The sequence below is a fragment of the Rhinolophus sinicus genome, linkage group LG04, assembly GCF_036562045.2.
Source record: "Rhinolophus sinicus isolate RSC01 linkage group LG04, ASM3656204v1, whole genome shotgun sequence".
NCBI lineage: Eukaryota > Metazoa > Chordata > Mammalia > Chiroptera > Rhinolophidae > Rhinolophus > Rhinolophus sinicus.
This window is the reverse complement of record NC_133754.1, coordinates 185,064,336-185,091,734: the sequence shown is the minus strand read 5'-3', so window position 1 is coordinate 185,091,734 and position 27,399 is coordinate 185,064,336. Positions and strand designations below refer to the sequence as shown.

The 27,399-nt window shown below is 51.1% G+C and overlaps 1 protein-coding gene across 13 annotated transcripts in view; it reads left to right on the top strand.

The window, feature by feature from the left end:
- Positions 1-27,399, top strand: part of RAPGEF1 (Rap guanine nucleotide exchange factor 1) — a 133,219-nt gene that overhangs the window by 21,793 nt on the left and 84,027 nt on the right. The window contains exon 2 of one of the 13 annotated variants that reach the window (XM_074331226.1): positions 3,630-3,707. The exons of 5 other annotated variants lie outside the window; for them this stretch is intronic. In XM_074331226.1, the coding sequence (XP_074187327.1) occupies positions 3,630-3,707 (78 nt within the window). Of the gene's footprint in view, positions 1-2,034; positions 2,249-3,629; positions 3,708-23,249; positions 23,270-27,399 lie in introns of those variants that run through there. 7 more of the 13 variants (XM_019728883.2, XM_019728889.2, XM_019728886.2 and 4 more) reach the window with 7 other exon arrangements.

The following is a 27,399-nucleotide window of genomic DNA, read 5'->3' as shown; positions in this document are numbered from 1 at the left end:
ATTCTAGGGGGTCAGGGTAACTGAGTGTGTGTGTGTGTGTGTGTGTGTGTGTGTGTGTGTGTGTGTCAGAGACAGAGAGAGAGAGAGAGAGAGAGAGAGAGAATTCTCATTTATCCACCCATTTGTTTGTTCAGCAGAGAGTTATTAAGCACCTACTGTGTGCCGGTATTCTGCTAGCCCTGGGCGGCGTCTGTGCCGAGCATTTGGTAAGTCATTGCCAAGTGTTCCTAAGTTAGAACTTTCTTTAGGTGAAAGGAGCCGTTAAGATGCAGGTTTGTAAGTAGAGGCTTTCTGATCTATTGTGCTTTTGCAAATATACTGAACTTTGTGTCTTATGGAAGAAATGAGATGGGATGTCATATCTGGCGTGGGAAACTTGCTGAAGGAAAATTGTTATAGTGCTTAGAAGGAGACTGAAGTATCTTCTGACTGTATCCAAAGGGTGGGTGCTTGTGGATGGGGGGCGCTGAGTTGAAATTGGACGTTGTACCAGCTGTTATGTTTCTGTGGCCCCCTCTGGTGTGGTGGGGCTTTAGGCCTTTGATCTTTGCTGTTCGTGGTTGCAGTTGGATTTAAGAGCTCGGCACTGCGGTGAGGGAGGGGGGGGCTGGCAGTGGCCCTCACGCATCTGCTGGCTTTCCTGCCCCTTCACCGGAGGAGTGAAATAGACATGTGCTCTGCTTCCCCAAGTTAGGAATCTGGGCTCTGTCTTTGTAAATGTGGTTTCTGTGTTATTGTAAATCAAAAGGTGAGGCCTTAAGTGCATGCGGAGATTTGGATTTGGCCTCGTTCATTTTCAGGCCCCTGCAAGATTATTTCTCTCTCCTCAGGACAAGCAGGGCAGGTCCCGTGATGGCTGTGGGCCTGGCACGTGTGACAACACGCTGAGCAGTCGTGTCGCTTCAAGCCAGTCTCTCTGTGGGTCTTTGGGGAATATTGTCTTCAAATTTTACTCTAGTTCTAGAATTTGTTCCTATATTGTACCATCGGACCCCAATAGAACGGAATTCCCTTTGTGTGCCTTTGGCTAGATTGACTGAAGCCAGAAATCGGCTTTCTGAGCTAATACAGTTCCACAGTCTAAGATTATAAAAGTTTTGACGGTAAATGTTTACCAAAGGATTCCTAAGCGTCGGGCAGCATGTAAGCACTTCCATAAACGTTTTCTTTTATTTGATCCTCATTACAGCTGAGGAGCTGGGCCTGAATTATGCCCATTTGACAGATGAGGAAACTGAGACTCCTGTGTTCAGTTGGTAAAGCAAGTGGCAGAGCTGGGACTTGAACCAGGTGGTTGGGCCTCTGGGGCATTCTCTACGGGCTTTTCTGACCTCACACTCAGGGATGGAAGTCAAGGACAGCTTTCCATCTACCTTGACATTTTCTTCCTTTTTACTAAAAGGTGTATGATTTCACACCCTTCTTTTGTCCCAGGAAACCTATTGTTCACAGTTTAGGTGGTACGCCACTTTCTCCACAAAAGTTATTTATTTTCCAGCTGGAGTGGAAGATTGGAGCTTGAGGTTATAAACCCTTAGCTGTGTTTGTCCTCTTGTCCCTTCGCCTTTGGAAACTGAGGTTTAGCTTGCATTGTGATGTTTGCTTGTTTTCCCTGGGAAACAACAGTACTAACAATGACATCAGTGTGTGTTCTTGGAGGGAACTCTTTTCTGATGCACACGGGTCTGAGAGTGAGAACCTTAAAGAGAAGGTGTGACATTAGAGTCTGTGACAGTGTTTCTCGCAGCACACCCAGAACTGGTCCATTTTGAACTTTCAGCTTTTTGATCACCTGATTCCCCACTCCTCCCCCAAGGAAGAGCAGTACTGAAAGTGTTTGGAAATACAGTTCATTCTTGGTGGCGGCTGCCCTCCGATGAGTAATTGTGTGGAAGGAGGGCCGAGGAAAGAGCTTAATATAGACCATTACTGAGACCCACCGGTAGGGTGACGGCAGCCTTTTCTTCTGATTTCCTCCTCTGGAGCTGAACAAGTTTGAAAGGCGGGAGGCAAAGACCTTTCAGGGTAGAATTCAAGTTTTTCTTGTAAGCGTTTGCAGGGCTTGCTGCCCGGTGGCTGGGATGTCCCGGGATGAATCCCCTTTTAGCTGGTGACGCGGTCCTTGGTCGCTGTTCAGCAGAGACACTTGGCCTTCGACGGGCCCAGTGACCCTCTGGCTTTAGAATGGGCAACAGTGTTGAAAAGCAGAAGCCCCTGAGACGAAGCCACCTGTGCCCCTGGAGACAAGGTAAGAGGCTCTCAGCTTCCTCTCCAGGAGGAAGGGAGGCGGCGGCCTTGGTTGGGGTATTTTGGCTCAAAACCAGAGCTAAAGTGCTCAGAGAAACACAGCTTCCAGATTAGAAAGGCTTGCATTTCAACATAGTTTAAAGAAAATTAACTGAGAGGTCTAAGGAATCGAATGATTTCTATCTCAGTAGGGTGGTGTGGCTTGGCTGAGAATTTATTTAGTTCAGGTTGAGGTTTTTATTCACTGCAACATGTGGCTATTGGTTGAAAATTTTTCGTTTTAAAAAATATTCCAAATAAAAAGTTTTATATCCAGGAGTTTGAATCTTTTGTGACAGTTTGGTTTCCAGAATGTCATTAATAGCTTTTACATACATAGACCCTTTTCTTCCAAAGAGTTCAAAGTGCCTTGTATAGAAAGCCTCGTGTGTCTGTGTCCTGGACGCTTGTGCTGTGGAGCAGCAGTGGGTATTAGCACAGACTCCGTGTCTGTCGCGCTTGTGTTGGTGTCAGCTTGGGGGGCAGGAGGCCGGCGAGACCCCAGAGCAGGGCTGCGGCGCTCTGGGAACTGCGGGCCTTGTAACCGTGTCCCAGGGCAGCCTGCTCTTCCGGTTCCTCAGCTGACTTTTCTCACTGTTATTAACCCGGCACATCAGCAGTTGGCAGACCCACGAGGCATGTCAGACTGTCAGACTCTTTTACCTCCACTTGGCAAAAGAAGTGCAGGTTGCACTTGACCTGGTTGCAGGCTAGGCTGGTCGCAGCCGTGTGTGGCTGCGTGTTGGTGGACAGAAAACACAAACTGGAAGGAAATGCATGGACATGTTAACAGTCGGTGTCTTTGTGGTCAGCATGAATACTTTCTTTTTGAAAGGGAAATGTAGGTGGGGGTGCTCATGGACTGGCCAGTGGCAGCCCCTCTGACTTTCTATCAGTCAGTCATTGTCCAACAAATTACTTTGAGAAAGGTGCCCTTGGTGGTCCTTGATCCGATCCTGGTCTGAACAGGACAGCGAGGACACGGGCCAGCTCGGGAAATGTGAATATCAGCTGGGTAGTAGGTAGCGTTTGGGACCATTGCGTATTTTATTACCTGTGGTATGGTGAGGAGTTATGCAGGAGCATGTCCTTTTTTGGATAGTCATGCTGAAGTATTAAGGAGTGAACGGTTATGCTGCCTATAATTTCACTCTAAAATGATTCAGGTCAAAATAAATAAAATGATTCCGGTCAATGAGGAAATACATTCATGTGCGGACATACAGAGAAGCAAAATAGGATGAGTTTAACAAGGGTTAGAACCCAGGTAATGGCTATATGAGGTTTGTTATGTATTCTAATGCACTTTTACTCTTTTTTTTTTTTTTTTGAAAAATAAATAGAAACCAGGTGCTGTTTAGGACCTCATAGTACAGTGCCTCTTGGAGGAATGCGTCTTAGCAGACATGGGCAGGACAGAGGTGAGTCGGAATGCGACGCTGCTTTAGCGCCACGGGGGATGGCATCTCCAGCCACCATAACAGCACTGGTTCTGACCCACAGCACCGCTCTGCACCAGGAGTTTAATATATTTACTGACTTTTGGATTGTTTCTGGTTTTCCTTGAGAGAATAGGTAAGGGTTCAAACTGCTTCAAATTTCCACTGCAAGTAGCTGGAACTACAGGCAGAAGTAAAGAAAGCTTTGTGTTTTATTTTGTTACTCTATTCGGTTGTGTTCAGTGATTTCAATGAGAGCTGTTGTAGGACCAGCGCTGAGCAGGAGGCCTTGGCCAGTGCAGGGCTTTGTTTGCGGAGGTGAGACCCGGGGACGGCAGTTTGCCTCCCACCCCTGAGCCTGTGGAAGCCCTGCCAGGCGCCCGCAGTAGAAGAGTGTCCTTTGGTTCCTCACAGTGTATCTGTTTGTCTGTCTTTGTCTCTAAAGGTTGTTTACACTGTGGAAATGCTATGTTAGAGCATGTGCAGGAACTGGGTTAGTGGATCCACCCTGACCGCCCCCACACGTGGGTGGCTGATGCCTCCAGGGCAGGTAGCGTGCTGTCCGGGTCTGCTGCAGGGGCACGTCCTCTGCGCACTTGCTACAGGCAGCTGGGACGGCCCCAGCTGCCCCTGACTGCTGCCCAAGCAAGTCTGTCGCCTGCAATGGCTGAGCCAGACCGGTCATGCTTAGGAAGGTCAAGCGCAGAACACCATCTGAAGGGAAACGTAAAGGGAATCATTGTCTGCCCTTTAGGTCACTCACATTTCGGTTGCTAAGTCGTACACCTGGAAAGTTGAAAAACTGAAGTGGCAGAAACACGAACCTCACCCCCTCTGCCTGCTGTGCCCCTAAAGAGCGTTTTCCACCCAGCAGAGAAACGTCTCTGATGATTTAAACAGTGCGGGACGTGCCCTGTCTGAGGACCAACATTATACTCTGACTCTCACAGTCCTCGTCTTTCTTGCAGCTCTCAGAAGCCAACCCCTAAGGAAAAAACAGTGCTTTTCTTTTGGTTTTGACAGCAGTGGGGACTTGCACGATTGATAAATCTGAGTCGTCTGTCTTAGTGAAGTTCTAGCAGGCTGCCATGCAAAGCTAGCACGGGAGCAGGACGAGGCAGGCAGCGGCTGCCGGGGTCTGAGCGCGCCTGCCAGAGCTCCGCACCCAACCTGTGTCCGCCTGGGACAGTGAAGTGTGTCATCCCGCATGGCCTCGTTCCCTCACGGCCCTCTCGCCAGGGGCCTCCCGACGAGCGTGCGTCTTAGCTGTGTTACTGCTCACCTACAGCCCGCAGCACGGGGCTTGGCTCTTACCGACCTGCTTGCTGCCGGATCAGAGCCGCCTAGCGCTGCAGGGAGTCCCCTGGTCCTGTGCTCCTCACCAGCAGGTGTGGGGCACTTGGTCTCCTCGTGGAAGTACTCGCTCTGTGCCTTTCTCTGCCTGAGGTAGAGATGTGGGGGATGGAAGTAAGTGCCCCTTCCTCTAGCCCACGGCAATTCTGGATTCACTGAGAGCACATTTATTCATGCTTGTTCACACTGCGAAAGATCGGTTCACAAAAGGACCCAACATCAGTCAACATTTAGTTGATTCATTGACCCAGACACCTGAGAAGACTATCACCCCCTCTGGCCGCCCCAGAAATAATTTGAAGGCTGCTTACAGTGGTCGTTTTGGCTTTGGGGGTTACAGCACAGGCAGAAGTTTCCTTGGGAATTAAAAAGTGCAGCAGTAATTGTAAATTGAATGGTTACTTCCTTCAGAAACCCCAGCAGCTCGGGCCATACCAGCCTAGTAAATGGAAATGCTAATGATTTGCATGTTTGTACACAGTTGACTGTGAGCCAGCAATATTAACCTCCCTAGTGGAAGAGCTGACTATAAAATAAAAGTGTGGGGTTTGCAGTACAGGGAAGGAGACTGGCTGGCTGGGGTGGGTGGGGGGTCTACAGCCAAGGATTTGCATAATTTCCCCAGGCTCCCTGGTTCCTGTGCTGCAGGGGCAGATTTAGAATTGTTTGGATTCCCTGTCGGCCAGGTGTTCAGACTTGCCTCTGCAAGCTCGGTGGCGAAGAAGCATCTGGGGCCGCCGGACCCCGCATGCCACGTCCTCAGTGTCATGGCTTTTCTGGCCAAAGCTGCAGCCGGGCCTGTGCCTCCATCCATTTTCTGGTCTCTATTCCATTGGTTTGGCCCTGTCGTCATGTCTGGTATCAGCCTCTCAGGCAGTACTCACTCCACAGTGTGCGGGCTGGGTGCTGTACTCCAGCCCCCCCCACCCCGGGGTCCCCACCTTCCTGCTGAGTGGAGCGACCCACACGGCTTCACGCTTGCAAGCCTGTGTCCTGGTCTCTACCTGAGATTAATCCCAGCGCCCACCTCGAAGGACTGTGGCAAGAATCAGAGAGATGATTTGTGTAAAGGGGTGACAGCCGTTAGCATCCAGGAAGCGCTCCATGAATACTAGTAATTCTTACCATACACTGCGTCGTGGAAGGAAGCCTGGCTGGGCCAGGTCCTGGACGAGGCTTGTGGGCCTGGCTCTGTCCCAGGCCTAGCTAGCGGTGTGCGTTTGGGTAGTCCCACCTGTTTCCTTGTCTCCATTGAAGGGATCACGTGGCAGAGGACCTCAGAGGTGCCCCTGTGGGCTGTGAACCAGTGGCTGTCAGACTGGCCGCTCGCTTGTCTGCAAGCGGCCCCGGTTTTGCTGGCCCGCGTCACAGGGGCTTTTCGTGGTGTGGAATTTCTTTGAAAACAACCATTGCAGAACCAGACATAACTGAGCTCGTCCTAGCTAAGTGGGGTAGCCAACTGACCGGGACACCCCATTTTCCCATTCTGAGTACGGTAGTGTTGAAATGTTTTCCCCATAATTACGTAGTGGTTAACAGCATGGAATCCTTGCTGGTCTTCCTAGCTTGCTGGTCTTCGGTGAGTTACTTAGCTTCTGGGCCTCAGTTTCCTCATCGTTAAATAGTACCTACCTCATGAGGTGCTGAAAAATGCTTAGAACCGTGCCTGGCACATAGTAAGTGTCCAGTGAGTGTTTATTATTGTTGTTATTTTTAGGTTACATACGAAGAAATTATATTTGATTTTCATTGGAAAGATGTTACATTATGAAAGAAAAAAATTGGAAGAAATCGACAAGATGCAAAGGAGAAAATGCATGTTAAGTGTCTGAATCTAAAGAACCTGAAACATAGTGAGTGAGCAGACGTATTAGCTGTCGCTTGTCTATTTTCCAGAGTGGCTGCACGTGCGTGCATATTTTTCATATAGTTATAATCACGTACAAATTTTTTTCTTTGACTTCATGCCTCTGTGTGGTCTTCACGGCTCCTATAGTGACTGTGAAAGGCCATTGCATTGATGTTCCATAACTTAGCAAGTTACCTGCTGCTGGGTATTGAAAGCATCTCCCCTTTTTCACTGTTATAGGTAAGGCAACTATAAATAGCTTTCGTCATATATAATTGTGATTCCACTGGATGGTTTCCTTAGGATAAGTTCCCAATCCAGGAACACAGCTTTAAGGTCCTTGCCGTGTTGTTTTCCTAGAGGGATATACCTGTTAACATCTTCTGCGCGATGCCTAAATGTGTCAGTTAGCCACAACCCTTCGGTGCTGAGCACTAGCATTTGGAAATTGTTTCTCTTGTAAAACTTAAACTATGTTCATTCACGCTATAGTGATGAGTTACCGGGTGGCATAGGACTCAGAGAAGGGGCATGGGAAAGTCAGAAGTCGTTTTCAGTGCTGTCTTTTTTTTCCCCCCCAGAATTTTTTTTCCCATGGTCCTTTGCGTTAGTCTTGGCTCAATTGCATTGAGGTGCTGAGTTTCTTAGAAAAGAGGCGTGCGACTGGCTGTATTTAAGGCTAGCCGCTTACCACCACAACTTTGGTCTTCTGCCTCCAAGGGAGTAATGATTATTAAGTACTTTAGTTTCCTTACGTGAAAGGGACAGATGGAGCCCAGAGGTGATATTAACATTGTTAGTGTAACGCTTACTGTTAGGCAGCATGACTGATGTCCCAATGCGACGAGTGACCCAACCCTGCCTCTTTACCACTTCTGCTGAAGGCTGAGTCGTTACCGTTTCCCCAGCTGCTTGTACATGATGGCTGCACCCACTCAATTGCTGTTGAAATATATTGCTATTAAACAGCTTATTGCAAGGGTGGTTTGGCTGAGCAAGCGCAGACCATCAGCGTGTTAGAGTGAATGCGATGGACAGAGACGACGTCTCCGCCTCTTTGTTGGCGAGGAGGTTCCAAACCGGGTTTGGATGTGACATAAGTAGGCGTCCGGGTAAAAGCAGACGTTTTCAAAGCAAAGGTTACTTAACATGCTTATGGAATCACAGCCTTGAGCTAGAAGGGAACCGTAAAAATCTTCTAAATTTTACCAGTGAAGAAACAGGCTTAAGAGAAATGAAGTAACTTGTCCCACAGCTAGTTTGTGGCTGTGTGTCTCCTGTGGTAGGATAGTAATATAACAATGAAACAATTATGTATATAATAACAATAGAAAACAATTCAGCATACATATTGTGATTATATATTTTATATATGTAACATTATGCAATACAATCTGTTCAATTCACTGTATATACAATACATTTTGTATATTGTATCTATCCTGTAGAGTGTGTAATACACAGTAATACATGTAATGATTATATGTTGGGATATGATATCACAATAAAGCTGATGGCTTCCTGTATGCCAAGCGTGGTACTGGAAGATCTCTGTACATTTCGGGCTCTCATAGTCGGTTTTTTGTTAAAGATCAGATGTAGGAAATGGAAATCATGAATGTGAAGGAATTTTTCTCATGAGAAATGTGGGGTGTTGTTCTGGGTGTGGGTAAGAAAAGGGAAGGAAACTTCGCTTTGTCATCAGATATTTCCAAATTTAGAACAATATCTATCCCTGCCATTGGCTTTAGGATATGCATTACCCTGGGAACGTGCGTGACATCCATTTCCGTGTTTGGCTATTTCTTTTCCAGCTGCATAGAGGGTGTCACTGTTATTTAATAGCAGTGGCCAGTGGCTACTTTGTATATAGTTACCTCTTGGCGATCGCCTTTAGGGCACTGGATTTTGGAGGTCACTTCATGCTGAAATACTCAGGTGACTGTTTCTAGGGAACTTGTGGTCCCCGGCAGAGGAATTTCCCCCCAGATGGTTCATCTGTGTCAGGGGAAGGCAGACGTCTTAAAGGGCCAGGTAGTGAATGTTGTAGGCTTTGCAGGGCCAAGGGGCAAAATCACGTAGGTAGGTACTTAACCAGCTGAAATGAAACCACTGGCACATGTGAACCCCATTCTTCGCTCGCAGGCCCTGAACAGGCAGCCGGCACGCACTGCCCGCAGGCGGAGGTGTTTACACTGCAGGCAGCAGTTTGCGAAGCCCTGATCTACGGTGTCTTTTTGGTTCCTCTGCTCTCTGCTCTGGAACTCAGAGGCAAGTCCCTCATCAGTTTCCAGAAACATCTTCAAATGTTCAGGCCAGGCAAGGACTCACCTTCCAGATGTCTCATTTTTTCAGTTGAGATTACCTAGCTGAGCCCCACATTTGGGTCTTTATAAGCATAGTTCTCGTCATCATGACAAGACAGATGACGGGAGGTTTGAGGAACCTGGTGCTACTGAACGTACAGGCCTTAAATCGTCTTCCTTGACCATGAAATGGGACACTGCGCTGCAGAAACTCCATACTTTCTATAGTCATTAATTCATTGATGGAAGGACGCTCATTCATTCAACAAGCGTTTCCTGCCTGGGTCCTAGGTCAGGCAGGGCTCTAGGCCCCAGGGGCACCTAACGGACAACGAAGCGCTCGCTGCCCTGTGAGGTGTGCAGTGCACGTACATAAACAAGTAAAGTGTATAGTCTGTTGGATGATGGGCATCATATAGAGAAGAAGGTGGGAAGGGGCTAGGAGCCCCAGGCCGCGCTTGTTAGGTTTACAGAGGATAGGAAGGGAGGGGTGCTCGCGGTGAGGAGTTGGGGGGAGACCACTGCAGCTGTCTGAGCGGGAGCACGGCCAGCTAGGCTGGAGAGCCCGAGATGGGAGCGGCCGGCTTGTCAGGAAGACCGTGAGGCCAGTGTGGCCGGAGTCGCGTGGACGTGGGAGAGACAGAAGCAGTGAGCTCAGGGAGTAGCAGCTCGTGGAGGGCCCTGCAGTGGTTGGGGTTTGAAGGGACAGCCGCTGGGGTTTGCTGAGCGGTGGAGTGTGGGCTGCGAGAGGGAAGAGGTGGAGGAGGGGTCCAGTGTTTGGCCTGCGCATCCTGTCCGCACCAGCGAGGAGAGCCGTGGGGCAGATCGGGGACGGTCAGGATTGTGCGTGGTGCAGGTGGGGTCGCTTAGAGATCTGGAAGCAGGTGGCCATTGGGCGAGTGTAAGAATCTGGTGTTCAGAGAAGAAGTCAAGGCCTCTTTGAGTCTTTGACGTGTGCGTACGGGCTGGGTGAGACTGCCAAGGAACAGTGAGCGAGAGGAGAGGGGCCGAGACTGAGCCCAGGGCTCCGCGTGAGGACCCTGGGGAGTTGCCGTCCACCCTCCAGCCAGGGAGGAGGAAACGCGGGAGGCTGGTGTCCTAGGAGCCAAGTGCAGAAAGGGTTCCGAGCAGGAGGGAGCAGTGGTGACAGACCAGGCCGACTGGAGCCAAGTCACGAGTGCCGAGAACTAACCATGGGACTTAGTCACCTGGTGAGAACCTCAACAAGAAGTGTCAGTGCCATGCTGGGCACGAGACAGGGTTTCCGAGAGCGGGCAGAGGACTGAACTCAGCGTGGATGAGTCTTGGAGGAGTTTTGCTGCCAGACGCAGCCAAGACAAAGTGGTAGTTAGTTGTTGAGGGCAGTGGGGCCAGGGAAAGCTGTGGCAAAGGGGCACCGGTGGCATGGCTGGACGCTGATGGGACCCATCAGTGGGGAAGGAAAAGCTGACGGCTGGAGAATTACTGGACAGGAGAGGAGGAATCGTCCCTGTTTGTCCCCGAGTCCTGCTCTCGGCGGCAGTGAGTACTAACAGATCACCCAGGTATTAGTGACTTAAAATGACAGTTACTTAGCTCATGCTTCTGCAGGTGGCAGTTTAGGCCGGGGTCCCTCGTGTGTCTGTAGTCAGCTGCGAGGGGCTCATCTCTGTGCCCCCAGCACGCTAGCCCGGGGTCCCTCCCCTGGAAGCTGGCAGGTTGCCTTGAGTGTGGCCTGCAGGGCCTCCTGAGGCCCAGAGTGAGAACTGACAGTGTCACCTCCACCTCATGTCACTGGGGAAACCAAGTCCCAAGCCGCCCCGATTCCAGGAGAAGGGAGCGAGTCACGCCCTCCGCCCTGGATGGGAGGTGCCGACAGTTACCTGGCAAAGAGCTGTGGGGGCGGGAGGGGGTTGATGACTTGGGCCCTTTTTGCAAAGAGCCTCCACAGCTGTCTGAGCTGAGCGTCTGCACGGGATCCTCATGGGAGTTCTGTCTGGCCGGTAGCGTTGCCTTCGTCCCGCAGATGGGGACACAGGTCTGTGAGGGTCCGTTCCCTGCTCCCCATCACACAGCTGGCACCCAGACCTTGGTCTCCCCGATGTCCAGATCCCTTCCTGCTCTGTTCTGCTTCCTGATAGTCTTGGTTCACAAGAGCGGACGAGCGTGTCGCCTCGTCTCTTTCCTTGTTAGGCCAGGGAGTCATAGTTTTGTAGATGATTGTTATCTCCTAATTAGAAAGGACCGAGGGAGGTGATTGCCCTGTTGTGGTTGGCATGTCTGCGGTGGGGGATTGCACAACTCTGGATTAGAATCCCACTGGGGTCACTGGACCGTATGTAATTGGGACCTGTTGACACAGATTCATGTGTCTACTTTCATCTGGACCCTCAATGCATCTGACAGTCTCTCTCGTCGTTGGTCAGCTGACTCTCCTGTTCCTCGAAGCAGCCTGACCACACACGGGTCGTCATCACTGTCTGCAAGGTCCCCTCCAGGCTGCTGACTTTCTGTGTCTGCCTTTATCCCTTCCACTCGCTTCCTGTCCCTGACATGAGGGCACCCTGCCTCTAGTCCCAGGTTAGCCCCTGTGCTAGTTTACTCCTCTCCCCAGGACCTGTCATAATCCACATCTGTCTCCTCAGCCAGCGGGACTTCAAGCTTTCCAAGAGCAGAGTCCAAAAGCAGGAAACTTACAGCATTAGCACCAGGGAGCTTTGGCTCTGCCAGTGGTTGTGTGGCCTTGGGCAAGTCATTTCCCTGCATGTTCATGAATCTGAGAAGAGCGGGCAAGTTGAGCCATCTCAGAGACCAGTTGGGGAGCGCGAGGTCGCTATGTCCCCGTAGGAAGACCTGGGCCTGGAGCTCAGTTGTGTGCGCTGAGGCTGCCAGCGCGCCCTGCCTGGGCCCTGCCCTCTCTCTGTGTATCCACAGCCCTCGGGTTTGTTGCTGGAGCAGCAGCACTCTCTGCCCTTCCGCCATTCCAGTGGCAAACCTGTTGACCCCAAAGCTCAAGCAGCTGCCCTTCACTTAGCTCATTAGGAAAGCAGTTGGAGAGATGGCTGGCCTGGGCGCTGATGGCAGTCTCAGAAAAGATCATGTCTGCTTGGAGAGCAGAGACTACAGCGAACATATTTTTCCAAGCTGTCAGGTGCAGGGAGCAGGTAGTGAGTGAGCAGTCAGGTTAGACCCAGCACTGCCTTGCCTGTGGGCAGCCCGGGGGCTTTGCCCTTCTGGAAGTGCCTGGGCTGGGATCCCAGCTCGCTGAGTGGGAGGGAGGGCTGCTGTCTGTGTGATGCTTTTAGCCGGCTGCTGCTCAGGCGTGAGGTTCAGGACACAGCTGGCCCTTGTCCTTACATACTTGGCTGCAAGAAGAAAGAGGCCTGCTACTATGTATCCTGTAACCTGGCGAAATTACTTACTTCCTGTTAGCCTCAGTAGGCTGTTCTGTACAATGAAGGCAGCTAATAACACCTCCCTCATAGAGTGGGGGTGGTGAGGGGTACCTGGCAGTTAGCGTTCCAGCTGCGATTCTGACCATGCTGTCAAAGTCACGTCTCGTGTGTGTTAAGTCATCCAGTCGAGATTTTTCGTACTTTCATGGATACTGTGGATACTTTAAAGCCCTGACCGACCTGGTAGTATTTCTCACTCGTAGTCATCCATTCACCGAGTTTGTATTGATCAAGCACCTACACGGGGAGGCTCCGTTGGTTATTTTCTTTCTGCTCAGGTGATGACGACCTGTTCGTTTCTTAGTGGCTGACATTATAGTATCCAGAGCTGCCATTTGCTGAGCACCTGTTCAGTGGAGGTGCTTACCTGGGGTTCGTGCCAAAATCAGGGCACGAGGGAAGCATTGCATGGTCAAAATTACCCTCGACATCTCAAATCAACCGCAACAGTCTACCTGAGGGGCTCACCGAACTTCTTCTGTGAAGAAGATACAGTAGATATTTCAGGCTTTGCAAGCTGCCCATGGTCTCTCACATGCTCTTCAGTGCCTTTTTCGTAGCCCTTTAAGATGTCAAAACCATTGTCAGTTCTGGGCTGTGGACAAACAGGCGTTGGCCTGCGTGAACAACTTGTGGTAGGCAGGCCCAGGGCAGCCCCGGGGTCCCCCTGGTATTCACCAGCCCAGCTGGAGGCTCCCCCATTTGTATCAGGCTTGATCGGGTGACCAGTAGAAGTGATGGATGGTCTGACCTTTCTGACTCTGGTGGCTCTTCCTTCCTGCCTCTCTTGGGTCCTCTGCTATGGGGGGAGAGGACACAAGGCGAGGAGCTGGGGCGTCCTGCTAACGGCACAGTGTGGTGAGCCCGGAAACGCTCCTGCAGCCCCCAGCAGGCCTCAGGTGTGCGGCCTGGCCTCACCTGAAGTGCCGCTCCATCAGAGCCCCTGACGTGCAGACACTCTGCCTCTGGTCCCAGGTTAGTCCTGTCTGGCTCATGTAAATCCTTCCATCTTTAGGTAACTGACATCCTAGCAGGGACAGCGGGAACGGTGAGGGATTCGACAGAACGCCTGTCTGAGTACGGAGCTGAATCGGCTCCTCTTTAATATCAGGCGTTTGTCCCGAGAGCCATGTCAACAGGTCTGACTGTGGCTGGGGTGGTAAGTTACTGCGAGTACGACGCGGCTCCTCTGGGGGCCTCACGTCCAGGTCAGCTCGTGATCCCCACAGCAGCTCGCAGAGGTCACTGTCGGGGCGCCCGAGCTTCAGGCCTCGCTGGCGCCCCGCTGCGCTGTGGTCAGTGAGGATTTCCGCCCCACACCCCACAGCTCCGGGTGGCTTTGCTCTCTGCAGTGCTACCCAGAGGACCCTCTGTACTTAGTGGCTCATCCAGGGCGGCTGGCCGTGGAATGATGAGCTGGGCCGGTGGGCACTGGCTCAGGGATTCGATCCAGGACTCAGGGGACAGTCTAATCACTGGTGGGCATTTGGGCTCGAGAGGCTTACAGAAGCGGAGGTTGGCAGCCATGACGTGCTCCCAGATCGAGGAAGTCGTAAGTCCGGAGAAGCACATTCATGCATTTATTCAACAAATAATTGATTTTTTCAGTCACTTATGTTACGGAGCTCCATCCCTGTGGGGCTTACATCTCTAGTGGGGAAACTAGCCAATAAACACCACACGCTGCTGAATTATAAAGAATGTGAGAAGGTGGTAAGTGCTGGTGGGAGCAGAATCGGGCATCCGCGTTCCAGGCCCGAGGGGTCAGAGTGCAGAGTGAGAGGGCATTAGGGGCGGCCTCACTGAGGGTGAGGGAGTTGGCTCAGCAGCCTGCTCTGGGACAGGCATTGCAGGCAGGGGCTGGGGCCGTGTGTTCAGGGAAGAGTGAGGAGGCTGGCGTGACGGGAACAGACAGCAAGATCCTCTCGGCCTCGAGGGCCGCTGCAAGGGCTTTGCCTCTGGTCAGGAGAGAGGCAGCAGGGAAATATCTGCCTGGAGTGTTACTAGGTCACTCTGTCATGTGCATCGGGGGCTGAAAGGGAGCCAAAGCAGAGGCAGGAGCCCCCTGGGAGCAGAGCAGCAATCCAGGGAGGGGCCGTGCAGATGGCGGAAGGTGCTTGGTTGGACCTGACCGTATTCTGAAGATTAGAGCCCACAGGCTTTCCTGGCTGCTTGGGTGAGGGTCGTAGGAGAACAGGAGGGGTCAAGGATGGCGCCAAGGTCTTGGGCCTGCGCACCTCGCTGAGGCTGGAGTTGCCATCAGTGCAGATGGGAGACTGGGGGGAGGTCAGAGTTCAATCACAAGTGCCTGGTACCTGCAGGTGGAAACACTGAGGGGAGAGTCAGTTAAGTCCTCAAAGGAGAAAGACCTGCACTAGAGGTACACTTCTGGGGGTCTCGGTGGGAAGACTGGAGCTGGAGCTGTCAGAGCGGGTGAGCCCCCAGAGGGCGTGGCCTCGGGGACGGTGGGGCTGGGACAGGTGAGCGATGGGGGAGCGCTGCTTCTCAGGCCGCCTTCCGTTCTTACCCTTGGTGGTGGTTGCACGTTTCGCTTTCCTTGGAATCCCAGGAGTCTCCTTACATTCTTACTTACCTTCAGCCTTCCTTCTCACTTGAACATGTTTTCCCTGGGTGTCTGTTTCTTGCCACTGAAAGAGCTGGGCTAAAAAGGTGGTATCATCCCCCTTGCCAGGGAGGAACTGGGTTCAGGGCTTAACCTTGGTCAAGGTTCTACCAAGTGGCCCAGCTGGGGTTAGTCGCCACTTCCCTCTGGCTCCTAAGTGTGTGGGATCCCTTTGTCCTTCCGGAGCTGTGGGTGGCTTTTGTGCTGTGGGTGGTGATAGTGTCATTTGAATGGTTTAAATTGTCTCCTGCAAGTTAGGAGACGGGTGAGGCCCCCAGACTGAGACTGTCATTGCTTGAGTTTTAAATCTCAGGGGTCCGAAGTGTTGGGCTGGTAGTTCACTGATTAATTTCTTTTTTCATTTTCTATCAAATATTTGAGTACCTGCTATATATGTGTCAGATACTATGAGGCACAGATCTTTTCAAACCTGAGTTCCCCAACTGAACTACAGCACAGGCTTATTTAAGTGGTGATTTTGTAAGATTTTTCAGGGGTGGTACGTACATAGCTGGAGTCGTTTTAGATACACAGGAGAGAAGTTAATTCATTACATGCACTGGATGCCTTAGGGTCATAGACTTCATTCTCTTCTGTCATGCTCCTTAGCTAAGGAAGGCAGAAACCAAAATAACCCCCAAGCAGATACATGATTACAGACTGATAAGTACTATGAACATCAGAGCTGAGATGGTTAAGTCAGAGTTAACCAGGTGAAGTGAGGTGGGCCTGTGGGAAGGGGGTGCAGTACGTCTAGGTGAGGAAATGATGTCTAAAGGCCCTGAGGCGATGATGGGGGTGAGAGGGGCCGCAGCAGTGGGTGATGGCCAGTGTCCCTGTCTTTTGAAAGCCTGGAGTTTAAGAGCATTGACAAGCTGAAAAGCCTTTAAGTGTTTTAAGTGGAGTGTGTGTGTGTGTGTGTGTGTGTGTGTGTGAGAGAGAGAGAGAGACAGAGAGACAGAGAGACAGAGAGACAGAGATTATATCTGTGCTTGGAAAAGATCCCCCTGACTTCGGTGGAGAATGCATCAGAGAAGCAGAGAATGAACTCAGAGGCTGAGTTACTCCTCGGGGCAGATGGTGGCAACATGGACGAGGGTCGTGGCAGTGGGACAGTCACTGGATACGTGGAAGGTGAAATGGACAGGACGTAGTAGTGGGTGGGGCCTGGGGATGACAGGGGTTTCTGCTCGTTGTATGGGGTGGTCACCTCCCCCTGCGATAAGAAGTACAGGATGGAGCCTGTTACTTGGTTTAGAACAGTGAATTGTGGTTCTTTGAGGGCTTTTCTGTTTTTGTTAACCACAGGACTCACAACTGTTGCTGCTGGTATTTGCATACTTAGTTCTCCCTGAAGTTCTTTACTTGGGGCCTGGGGCTTTCACAGGCCGTGACGAGGGGCTGGTGCCCCAAGTCCATCTTGAGAAGGCTTCCTTGTGCCTGGCATGGCACCTCCAGCCCGTCTCCCCTGGGCAGCTCTGCCCAGGAAGACACCTGCACGTGTCCTGATCTTCAGAGGGGTGAGAGACCCGCTTGTGGCGCATTTTTCTTTCTTTCCACGGGCACTTGGGTTGCTAATGAGATTGTTTTCCGTTTGGGGGTCCTAGGAAGCCTCTGTCCGTGAGTGACTGACAGGCTCTGTCAGAACTGCTGTGTCCGTGTGCTCAGAGGGGTGGGGGGTGCTAACGCTCGCCCCAGGCAGCCAGCGGGGTGCTGTTACCATCCAGCAGCCGGGACCTGGGAGGACTGAGTATCAACCCTGACATGTTACCGCTCTATTTGTGTGAAAATGAACTTCTTTTAAGACACAGGATGGAGACTCGGGGGCTGGGTGGCATGGAGGGACAGAAGGCCCCTGTGTGGCTTTCGGGGTTTGGCAGCCACGTCTGAGCTTGTCATCCTCGGCACAGCCCGGGGCTGCGCACACCCTGACTTCTGAGCAGGGTCCCAGGAGGCTGCTTGTACAAATGCCTGAGGTCCTTCTGCGAGTCTCCTTTGCTTCTAGTTAAAAAGCCGAGGACCAGCTTATTCTTGAGGCACGTAAAAAAAAAAAAAGAAATTGAAAAGAAACACACTCAGTCGAGAACAACAGCCTCACGGGGAGGGCTGAGTAGAATTCCCTGTGCAGGTTATCAGACGGCCACTGAGAAATGATTGGCTGTGAATTGACGCCAGCGGCCAGCAATCCGGTTGAACATAACTAATACTGTTGGTAATTGTGTTACCCTTACGTTGTTTCTGAACCTCAGCAGTTGAAATGTTCAGCTTATTTTCTATCTTCCTTTCACCCGAACACCGTCTGTAGTTTGCCTAATCATAGTACAGCTGTGTAATTACACGGAAGTGCAATGAATGAAAAGTATTGGGGCTGAGAAAGCGTGTACTGGGCCTCATCTGTTACCTCCCTCAGCAAGTGTTAACGAGGGCTTTCTGTGAGTCTAGCACTGAGTAAAACGGACTCTGGTGTCTCACTGCCGTGCCCCGTGGGAGGAGGGCGGTCCACTTCACCTGCAGCCCAGAGGGCTGCTTTTCATGCGGGGTCTCCGGCCTGGTTACCCAGTCTCGGAGGTCAAGGAAGGTGAGGGCGAGAAAACAGTGGTCTCAGCAGAAGGAGCCCAGCATAGTCTAGCCTGTGGAGGGCAACTTGACTTGGATTCCAGGGCTGATTTGACAGTTCTTTTTGTTGCTGCCCGGTTGTGTAGTCGCGTTGCATTTTATAGAGGCGCAGGGCTTGGGTTTGAATAAAAGTCCATAAGGCAACAATTGTATATGGTCGAGGTTACCCTTGAAAATCCCTGTTGGAGACCAACAAAGTCAGTGTTCCTTTCAGCGGTGAAACAGAATGCTGTTTCGTTGCAACAGGGTCAGCAAACCGCCACCCACCACCCGATGGCCAATCCCATGCTCGGCTCCCTGTTTCTGTAAATAAAATTTCATTGGAACAGAGCCACGCCCATCATTTACATATAGTTTGTGCTGCTTTTTCAGGAAGCAGACACTGTCCCCCACCAAGCTGAAAACATCTACTCTTGCTCTGTAAAGAAACCATTTGCTGACCCTGCTTCAGAGCAAATGGAGGAAGCATAGGGACCGTGTTGTAAAAAGAAAATTGTTATCTTCCAACACCCGAATCCTATTAGTGAAGTGAGATGTTCACCACAGGAGGCAGGAGAGAAGTGAGGAAGCAGTCATTTCACCTCTCATCTTACCTCCCCTGGGGTCATGTGCTCATTAGCGAATGGAGAGTGATTAGCCTAAAATATCGATCCTCCTTTCCTTTCCTGCTCCCCGCCTGTCTGTGTCTGCTTTCAAGGGCACATAATGGAGTCCATCTCAGTCTTTGTACTGCCGTGGTGGGCTGATGAGAAAAGAGCAGGGGCCTTAACATGCAGGACGGGGCTTTTCTACCACCTGGAAGCTAAGACGATGTCAGGGTGATTTCAGTACAGAAAAGGGGTAAGAACGTTTCTGAGACACACATTTGCCAGTTAAGCACCCCGAACCCCAAACCCTGCCCTGGCGCGCTCCACGCCATGTTGATGTTGTGACAGGTAATGAAATCTCAAGAAACCGTTGTCCGTGTGTTTACCCGTGATCTGGTTCATCTACGTGTTTGGGAGGTTTCCGTTTTATTTGCATTGAATTGGAAATTCGATTTCGCTTTACAGTAGTTGTGTCGGAGCTCAAGGCACATGGCAGACAGACTCTCAGGTGGCCCTGGTGGTTGCTGTCTCCTGCTGTTCACACCCTTGTCCAGTCCTGCGTGTGGACAGACCCGTGACTGACTCGCTTCGAACCAACAGAAGCTGGCAGAGCTGATGGGCTGTCCTTCCCCGATTACGTTTTGACATGGGGACTGTCTTGCTAGCAGACAGTCTGGAGACACCCTCCACTGCTAGTTTTGGAGAAGAGGGAGACTCCCTGTGTCCAGGAGCTGAGGGCAGCCCCCAGCCAGCAAGAGGCCATGTTACAGCGGCAAGGAAATTAATTCTGCCAGCCATGGGGGGTGGGAGGGGGAGGGGAGGGGCACAGACCTTCCCTGCCCTGCTCAAGCCTGCTCGTGAGACCCCAGCCCCGCCGATAGCGTGATCGCAGCCTTGCAGGGAAGCTGTCTGACCCACAGGAACTGGGGGACAAGAACTGCATGTTTTCGTTACACAGCAAATAGAAAACTAATACAGAGCATGAGAAGCTTCCAGCAGTTCTTACCGGTTCATGGTTAACATGAAACTCCAAGCTAACCCTGAGAAGTTATCCTTGAGTTGTCGCTTCACTTGACCAGACGGGAATATGAATGGTAGCTTGTATACAAGTATTGGGTTAAATGTACTGAAGCTGCTAACTGCACTGCTGTGACTAAAAGAATGTCCCTCTCCCTAGGAGCCACTCCCTGAAGTCCTTACGGGACAGACGCACCACAATGAAGAAAACTCAGATGGTTCAGAAATAACATTGTATATGTGTGTGTGTATAGGACCCCCCCCCCCCCGCGTTTTAAAAGTTAAATCAGAGGTCTTTCCTCTTAGGGTAGACTAGCATATTACTTTTTGTTTTTGCTTTTGCATGTCCTGTGTTTACCTTCTGAAGCAAACTGGAATGCTAACAATGTCCCTCGGTGTTCATTATTTTGTGCCTAAGCAGAAGAGGCTGGCACATGTAGGACCTCTCTGATGTGGTTCCTTGTGTCAAAAAGCTTGATTCTCTGGTACACGCGTATTCTCTCATTTGTACTCACTACAGCCCTTTGGGGCGGGTGATGCCCATTTTGCTAATGAGGATGTTAAATGAATGGTCCAGGTTTTCAGAGCCAGTTAGTGGTGGAGCCAGGCTTAACGGCACTGGGTCCACAGCCCCGTCCCCACTTGGCTACTGCAGAATTTCAGCCCAAGAGAACTTCCCACCTGTCTCCCTTCTGACTGAGCCCCGGAAGCTTGAGCTTCCCAGGACGCTGGCTTCCAGAGCGTTATAATCCACCTTCCCGGCAGCAGCGTGCGTGCCCCCTTCTTGCCAGGAATGAGTTCCCTGTCTTTGACCTGCCCTCTTTTTCCGATGCTTGGGGCCAGGTTGGGGATGGCGTTTTTGTTCACCCCATCCCGTCAGTCTGCTTCTCCTGGCTTTCGGATGTGTCGGTGCCTGCCGGCCTCTGTCGTCCTGCTGCTACCCTTCTAGACCGTATCCAGTTTTACTCTTAGAAAGCCAGGGAAATGGTAAAACCAAACCAGCCTCCCTGTCTCATCTTGGCTGTATGTTTGAATGGTGGGCTCTTTGAAGAAAGACCTTCTGAGGAGGAAGTGGGCTGCCTGGTTCTCCTCCACCAGCCCCACCCCCGCCCTGGGGGCTGGTCTCCAGGCATGTGATTGGGTTTTCTTTTGCACCCCGAGTTCCTGCTAACACCTGTGGGCTCGGATGTGTGTCAGCCTTAATCATCAGTGCTCTGACCGCACTGAGTTTAGGCCTCAGACCCCGTGTTGGCTTGACTGACATCTCATTTCTGCCAGAAATGGCTGGGGAAAACCCCTGTTTCCATGAAGTTCTGGAAGGGTGGCTTCTGTATTAGGTCGTGTCTCCTGAAAACAACACACAGGCTGTGTTAACAGCTTAGGTTACCTGACAGATGTCTTCATGGTGCAGAGTTGCTGGGCTATGGGTTTTTTCTTAATAGAGAGCAGATAGTGAGTGGTTATCTGAAGAACATTACAGGTCTTATAAAACTAGGATTGAAGACCCAGTTTGCAGTGTTACTGTCACGCAGGGTGTCATGCGGGGTCTCAGCTCCCGCTCCCCACATAAGAACGCAGGACATGGTGAGGCTGAAAAGGAACACCCACGGAGACATAGATAGGGGAGTCAGACCACGGTATTCTCGCTGGGGGCTGAGTTGGAGACACAGGAAGCGGGAGCCACACCACCCGCAACCTGCCATCCACTTCTCTCTGCCAACCAACCCCACTCGCTAACTGCAATCCGTGCTTGCAGGCTCAGCCACCATCTTCTTGCTAGCCCCCCATCTGCTGCTAGCGTAGTCACAGCAGTTACATTAGTGGCCAATGGCTCACTGGTTACAGCTGATGGTCAACTAGCCACAGTTGATGGCCATTTACTACCCGAGTGAGCACCTTTCCACGTGAGGGCGAGAGCCTGGAAACTGCACTCCTGGCTCTGTCCCCACAGTTTTACATCCTCCTTGAAATTCCTTCTAGAATGTTGTCCTGGGAAATGGAACCCTCTTCTGTTGAGTTCATGTATTTTCTTTGATGGGCAAAATTAACCCATCTTGTTTACCTTTTCACCTTTGCTACTAGAAAACTTAGGACCAAATGGCCATGGCTAAGTTGCAGTAAATCTTGTGTTCAAGCTTCTGATTCTGTTCTCTTTTAAACTCTTATTTGGTATGTGTTCAGTGTGGCCTAAATAAATACCCACCATTAAGGAAGAAATGGAACTTTGCACATTAGTTCTGTGGTTTGCTTTGACCCTGCTTCTGAGCAGAAGCAGCAGAGTGTGTTGTGTTAATTATTAGGTACATGTTTTAACTAATGTAGACAAGAGCTTGTTGACCTGTGCCCTGAATGAGAACTCTGAATTCTTCTACCCAAAGGAGTCAAGTCCCATGATGTCATTTTGATTGAGGACAATTCCTCCTGACCTGGAGTGGATCTGGGGGACCAGACTCTCTCCTGCAGGAGTGTTAGCGACAAGCTCTGTGGCACATGGGTTACTCATTGACCTTCTGGCCGTGTTTCGTTTGTCCTCCCTGGTCACTTGGACAGAGAGGAGAGGAGGAAAAGCTCTTGGCAGATGCTGTGAGCTGGGCCTTTAGGCACAGGGAGGCTCATTTTAGTTGTTTTTACCGTTACAGTCGTTGGTTGCGTCTTTCCTCTTAGGGTAGAGCATTTTAGATTTTGTTTTTGCATCTGCATTTCCTGTGTATACCTCCTGAAGCAAAATGGACTGCTAAAAATGTCACTCGGTGTTTATTTTGTGCCTAGAATAACATTCAAAACTTGTGAGCACTGACTCACTCAAATAGTTCTGGGAGGAAAGAAAGGTTATCTGTTGCTTTTCTCTGCATTTCCTCCTAGAAGTTTTCCAGTTGATTTTCTGTGCTTATTTCAATTGGACGCATCATCTGCTTCTTTCACCCATGTGATGCAGTAACATTTTATGTGCTGGCACCTTGCGTCTCGGCTTGTATGCAGAACGCCTTATTTGTCAAAGTGCAGTAAGTTTTGGAGAAAGATCATGGTGAAAGAGGCAAGTCGCTGCTCATCCAGTAAACAGCGAGCAAGTAAGCTGTGTGCATGTCCATTGTCATGAAGAGCTTACACTTGTGTACCTGTCACAAAGTGGACTTGGACTTGGTCCCCAGGGGTCCCCAGTGCCTAGCACACAGCAGACACATTGTAAATATTTGCGGGATAAACGAAGTCAGTACAGTAAGTCCCCACTTAATGTCATCGCTAGTCCTGCGACTTTAAGTGAAACAACATTTAAGGAAAACAGTTTTACCCTGGGCTCACTGATGTAAACCAGAATTAAGTTCCTGCGGCATCTCATTAATGTTATAACGAAGCAATGGTGAGCGAAACAACGTATTCGAGGATTTGCTGTATTCTGATGTCCCTCAGTTGGCGAAGCTGTGGTGACCACATGCCCCGGTTTCTTTCTTGGGATTGAGTCCCAGGTAATTGACAACCCTGGGACAGAACGAGAGGACAAGGCGTGTTGTTCCAGGTATTTGGTAGTTACCTCTGCACACGTGCCCTGAACCAACTGCCCATGCGTGACCTGACGACATCTGCTACCCATCAAAGGAAGTGGTTTGTCTGGAGCCAAGTAAAGTCCTCCCGCTGTTTCCACATGCGCCCCTGAAGTCTCCTGAGTATCTCGGAGAGCTCAGCACAGCCCTCGCTTTGTCAGCTGTGGATGGGACACTGCCTCAAGGGGCGCCAGCTACCTGCACAGGTGGCCTCCATAAGGTATAGTGAGTGGGTACTAAGGTCACGGGGGAGGCGCGCTCTCCACAGACCCGGGAATGCCTGGCTCTTTGACTCAGAGCCCTGCTCTTTCCTGTGGCTGAGCTTCTAAGAATCCCTGTGGGCAGCCAGGCTCGGAGCAGAAGCTGTTCAGTTGGGCAGGAAGAGGTTTTGTAGGCACTGCCCACTCACACTTTTCTCTTTCATTTCCTGCCCATTGTGCTCTCGGCACCCGTCATCCTAGCTCCACCTTCCTCGCACCTTCCCACGCTAAAAAGCATGGTTACTGGTGACACTCACAGAAGACACTTTCATGTCATGATTAAGAGAGTGAGCTTGTAGTCACAATGAGCCGCATCTGAGTTCAGGTCGTTTCCCAGTCGCTGTGTGACTTTGGGCCTAGTTATTTTCTCTGAGCCTTAGTTTCTTCATTGGTACAATGGCCATTAAAATTGTGTCTGCCTGTCAGGCCTGGCATAGTAAGTGCTTAGTAAACCCTGGGCTGTTTTAGGAGAGTGTACGTGGGGTAGGTCAGGTTCTGGGCGGTACTTTACACTTGACCAACAGTGGTTGGAAATGCCTCTCTCCCCCCACTTCCTGTGCTCTCGGCAGCATAAGGACAGGACAGCTGCACGCGTGGGTTTTGTCTTGTGCTCATTTCTCTAAGGCAGAGTTGGGGGGATTCATGTTGTCAGAACATCAAAACCACCAGAACACTGGAAGGAACATGGCGTCAGGGTGGCTGGCCTCTCACCCTGTGGGGCACGTCGTTTAGGTTTCCGATCGACTCTCTCATAGCAGGGATGAAAGCACACGCATACCCTGGGCTACACCCCCCACTGGAAAATGGACTTCCCAGCACCATGGGAGGCTGTCACCCCCGCACTCCAGCAGCGCCCACCTCCTGGCCTCAGGGCCCTGCTGCTCTTGCCACTCCCTCAGGCTGCCCTACTGATCTCCGTCAGACCTCCTGAGTCACCTTGACCTTGCTGGCTGGCCCAGGCCTTCCAAACATGCTCTTCCTCTGCCAGGAGACTTTTCCTCAGTCCACAGCCCAACCCCCTCCAGAAAGAAAATGAAAATCTGGCCACTTGCAGTCAGCCTTTGAGGCTTCTGTGCAAACCAGTTTCCTTGCGGGGTCAAGTGCGGTTGCCCCGTGAAAAGGGCCCCTTCTTGGCTGCCACCACTTCTCGGTCTTACTGCCCACTCCACCAGCATTCCCTGCACCTCTCGCAGAAACTACTTGCCCTTGAACCCTTTTCTTAGTCTGCCTCTGGGGAAACCCCTACCAGGCAAGGGTCAAGCATTCACCAGCCTCCCCAGGTTTGGTTAGGCCCCACTTTTGTAGCCGTCATCCTCATAATGGTGGGTTTCGGGTCTTTCTTCCCCGCTCCTTCTAAGTGTTGGTGCCGGGTCTGACGGACTCACTGCTGCAGCCCAGGCACCGAGCATTGAGGGGCTTGAAAGGGGCTGTGTGCCATGTAACTGAACAGGCATCTCCTGCGCAGGTGTCCATTGTCCGTTTTCTCCTGAGAGGAGTAAGGGAATGTGACCGGTCTCCCCTGGCGGCCGGCAGCCAGCTCGGATTGGACTGCACTTGTGGGGAGCCCTTCAGCCTAGGGCCTTGTGGGAGCCAGTGTTGGGGGACATTCACATTCACCTGACTGGGCAGCAGCCGGCTGCTACTACCTCTCCCCGCTCCTGCCACACCCAGGCCAGAGGGACGTCAGGGCCCTTTCCACCCAGGCTGCAGCCCTGGAAGGGAAGCATCGGGCAGAACGAGTGTGTATTCCTGAACCACGCGTGGAGCGCTAGATGGCTTTGTACCTGGGGGGCGGGGCCACAGTGGGACCCTGGTGTAGCCCCAGGTGTGAGCTCGGGTTTACCAGGCTGACTTCTTTGGTAAAAGGTCAGAGTGTCGAAGCCAAACAGTGTTCTGCTAGATTGTGCAGAGGCGGCTGCCTGTTGCAGCAGTTGGAGCCGGCCTTTCCATGGTTGGCTTTGGCTCATCGCTCTCAAGTGAATGTTGGAGATAAAGTCGCAAAGGCCTGTGGGAAGGAAGCCGCCAGACTTTGAGCTTCAGGACACACAGTTCTGTGCTAATATTTTTGTTTTGATGAAAAATTTAAAAACACTACTCTCAGCCACCACAAAGATACAAAAATATTATCACAAAGAAACTAAATATATTTTGATTCCTGCTCCGTGGTGATGCTTCAATTTGTAAAGAGAGTTGGAACCAAAAACACTTAAAAAATGTGTCAAACTCTGTGCAGACTGTACCCTCATTTACAGATTCAATCCACTGACTTTTATGCATTTTTTCAAACACATCCACTGGCTTATTAGTAAGACACACTTAATTCTGAGGACACTGCCTGGCAGACACCAGTTGCGGAACAGAAACTGTCTTTTAGGAGATTTAAGTCATGATGAGTTCCTGATGGGCCCAGGCTTCCTGGAAGAAAATGAAGTGACACATTTTTCTCCATAGTTACTTGGTGCTTCTTAGAAATGTTTGGTTGAACGCCATTGACTTACCCCTGCCCTCCCCTTTCCTTGTAAAGAAGGGGTTTTTGTAGACCCCACACAGTGGGGGATGGGAACATCCTGTTTGCCACCAGATCTGGGGGGAGCCGTGCTTCACGATGCTGGCTCCTCGGCAGATACCTTTCCTTCTCAGTTGATTTTGTTTTCCTATCTAGAAAATTCAAGGCTTTTCATCTTACATGTAAAATGTGGTTGTCATCTTAGAATGTGCTCGAAAGAGTTTAAAGATACTTCCCTTTCCACTGAGGAGACAGTTCATTCATGGGTTGGGGTCAGCGTGGAATAAAGACCGTGGCCCTCCAGCCTCGGGGCTGCCCCTGAGCAGAGCGGGGTCCACCGGGGCCCAGCAGCATGGCGGCTCCTCATCCAGCCCTAAATCGGGACCCTCTGACACCTCAGCTCCTCCCCTAACTTCTGTGTGTTTTGTCCAGCTTTCTTTCTTCTGATTGCAAATATGAATGAACATGCACAGTTGTCTCGCGTATGCTTTCTCAGACCAGACACCCTGTCAGTGACCCTCCTCCTTACCCTCTGGAGAATCTCTGCCTTAGAGCAGTTACTTGAGGGCAAAAGCCACACTTTTTTCCAGAACAAAGTACATGCTAAAACATACTACAGTCAGATATAACAAGCAGGGCGGTAAGTAGGGCAAGAGCAGAGAGTAATCACTGTGGCCCACCTGTCCTGGGTGAAATGCGTGGTCACAAGCACTCTGCACACAGTGGGTCTTCAGGAAATACTGGCTTGCTTGTGCTCTGAGCCTTGTACTAAAAGAGACCCGGTTCAGCCAAATTTCCTTGCTGGGGGTGGCTGGTTAGGTTTGGCAGCTGGGGCTAGAGCTTCCTTCCTGCGCTTCTCCTGCATCTCTCAGGAAGAAAACCCTTTATTTCTTCAGCATTTGCATCGCTCTGCTGTGTGGAGCCCTGAGTGGATGTCTTTCCTTCCTTATAAGCTTGTAAACCAGTTGAGGGCCTGCATTTCCCTCCATCCCCTGCACCCACGGCAGTTGGCACTCAGCCACGTGGTGCCACGTGTGGGCAGCCGGGGCCTGCACGCAGGTTTTAACGTTGTTTCAGTGGGAAAGTGCATTCTGGTTCCTAACAGCCGGCTTTGAGAAGACAGGTCCCTGCCCTCTGCCGCCTGCTCCCCTGTGTGGCCCATGCGGGTCCTTCATCCCTGGCAGGCGGCTGAGATGGAGGCCGCCTCCAGGTGGAAGACTCGGTCCATTAAAAAGAACTTCAGTTCTAGAAGATGTAAAGGATACAACTTCTGAGGGAGAACACGGGAAAATGAGATTCCTTCTCGAAAAATGACAGTTTTCTGCTCTGAGGATTCTAAAATGAAGCAGTGGGTTTTTCCTAACGGCACTCCCAGGGGTAGGTGGGCTTTGGGAGACTTCTGAACGAGTTTGGAGAAGTTAGAGGAAAGCTCTTTGGCTGAGTCCCAGACCCAGGACGGGGCTGGAGCCCTGGCTCCTGAAGAACTGTCTTTTTCCAACGTGTGTTGCAAGGCCATTGTGTCACTGATCACAGGCTGTGAAGGGATGAATTCCAGGAGGACCGGGCACCTTTCTGACTTCAGAG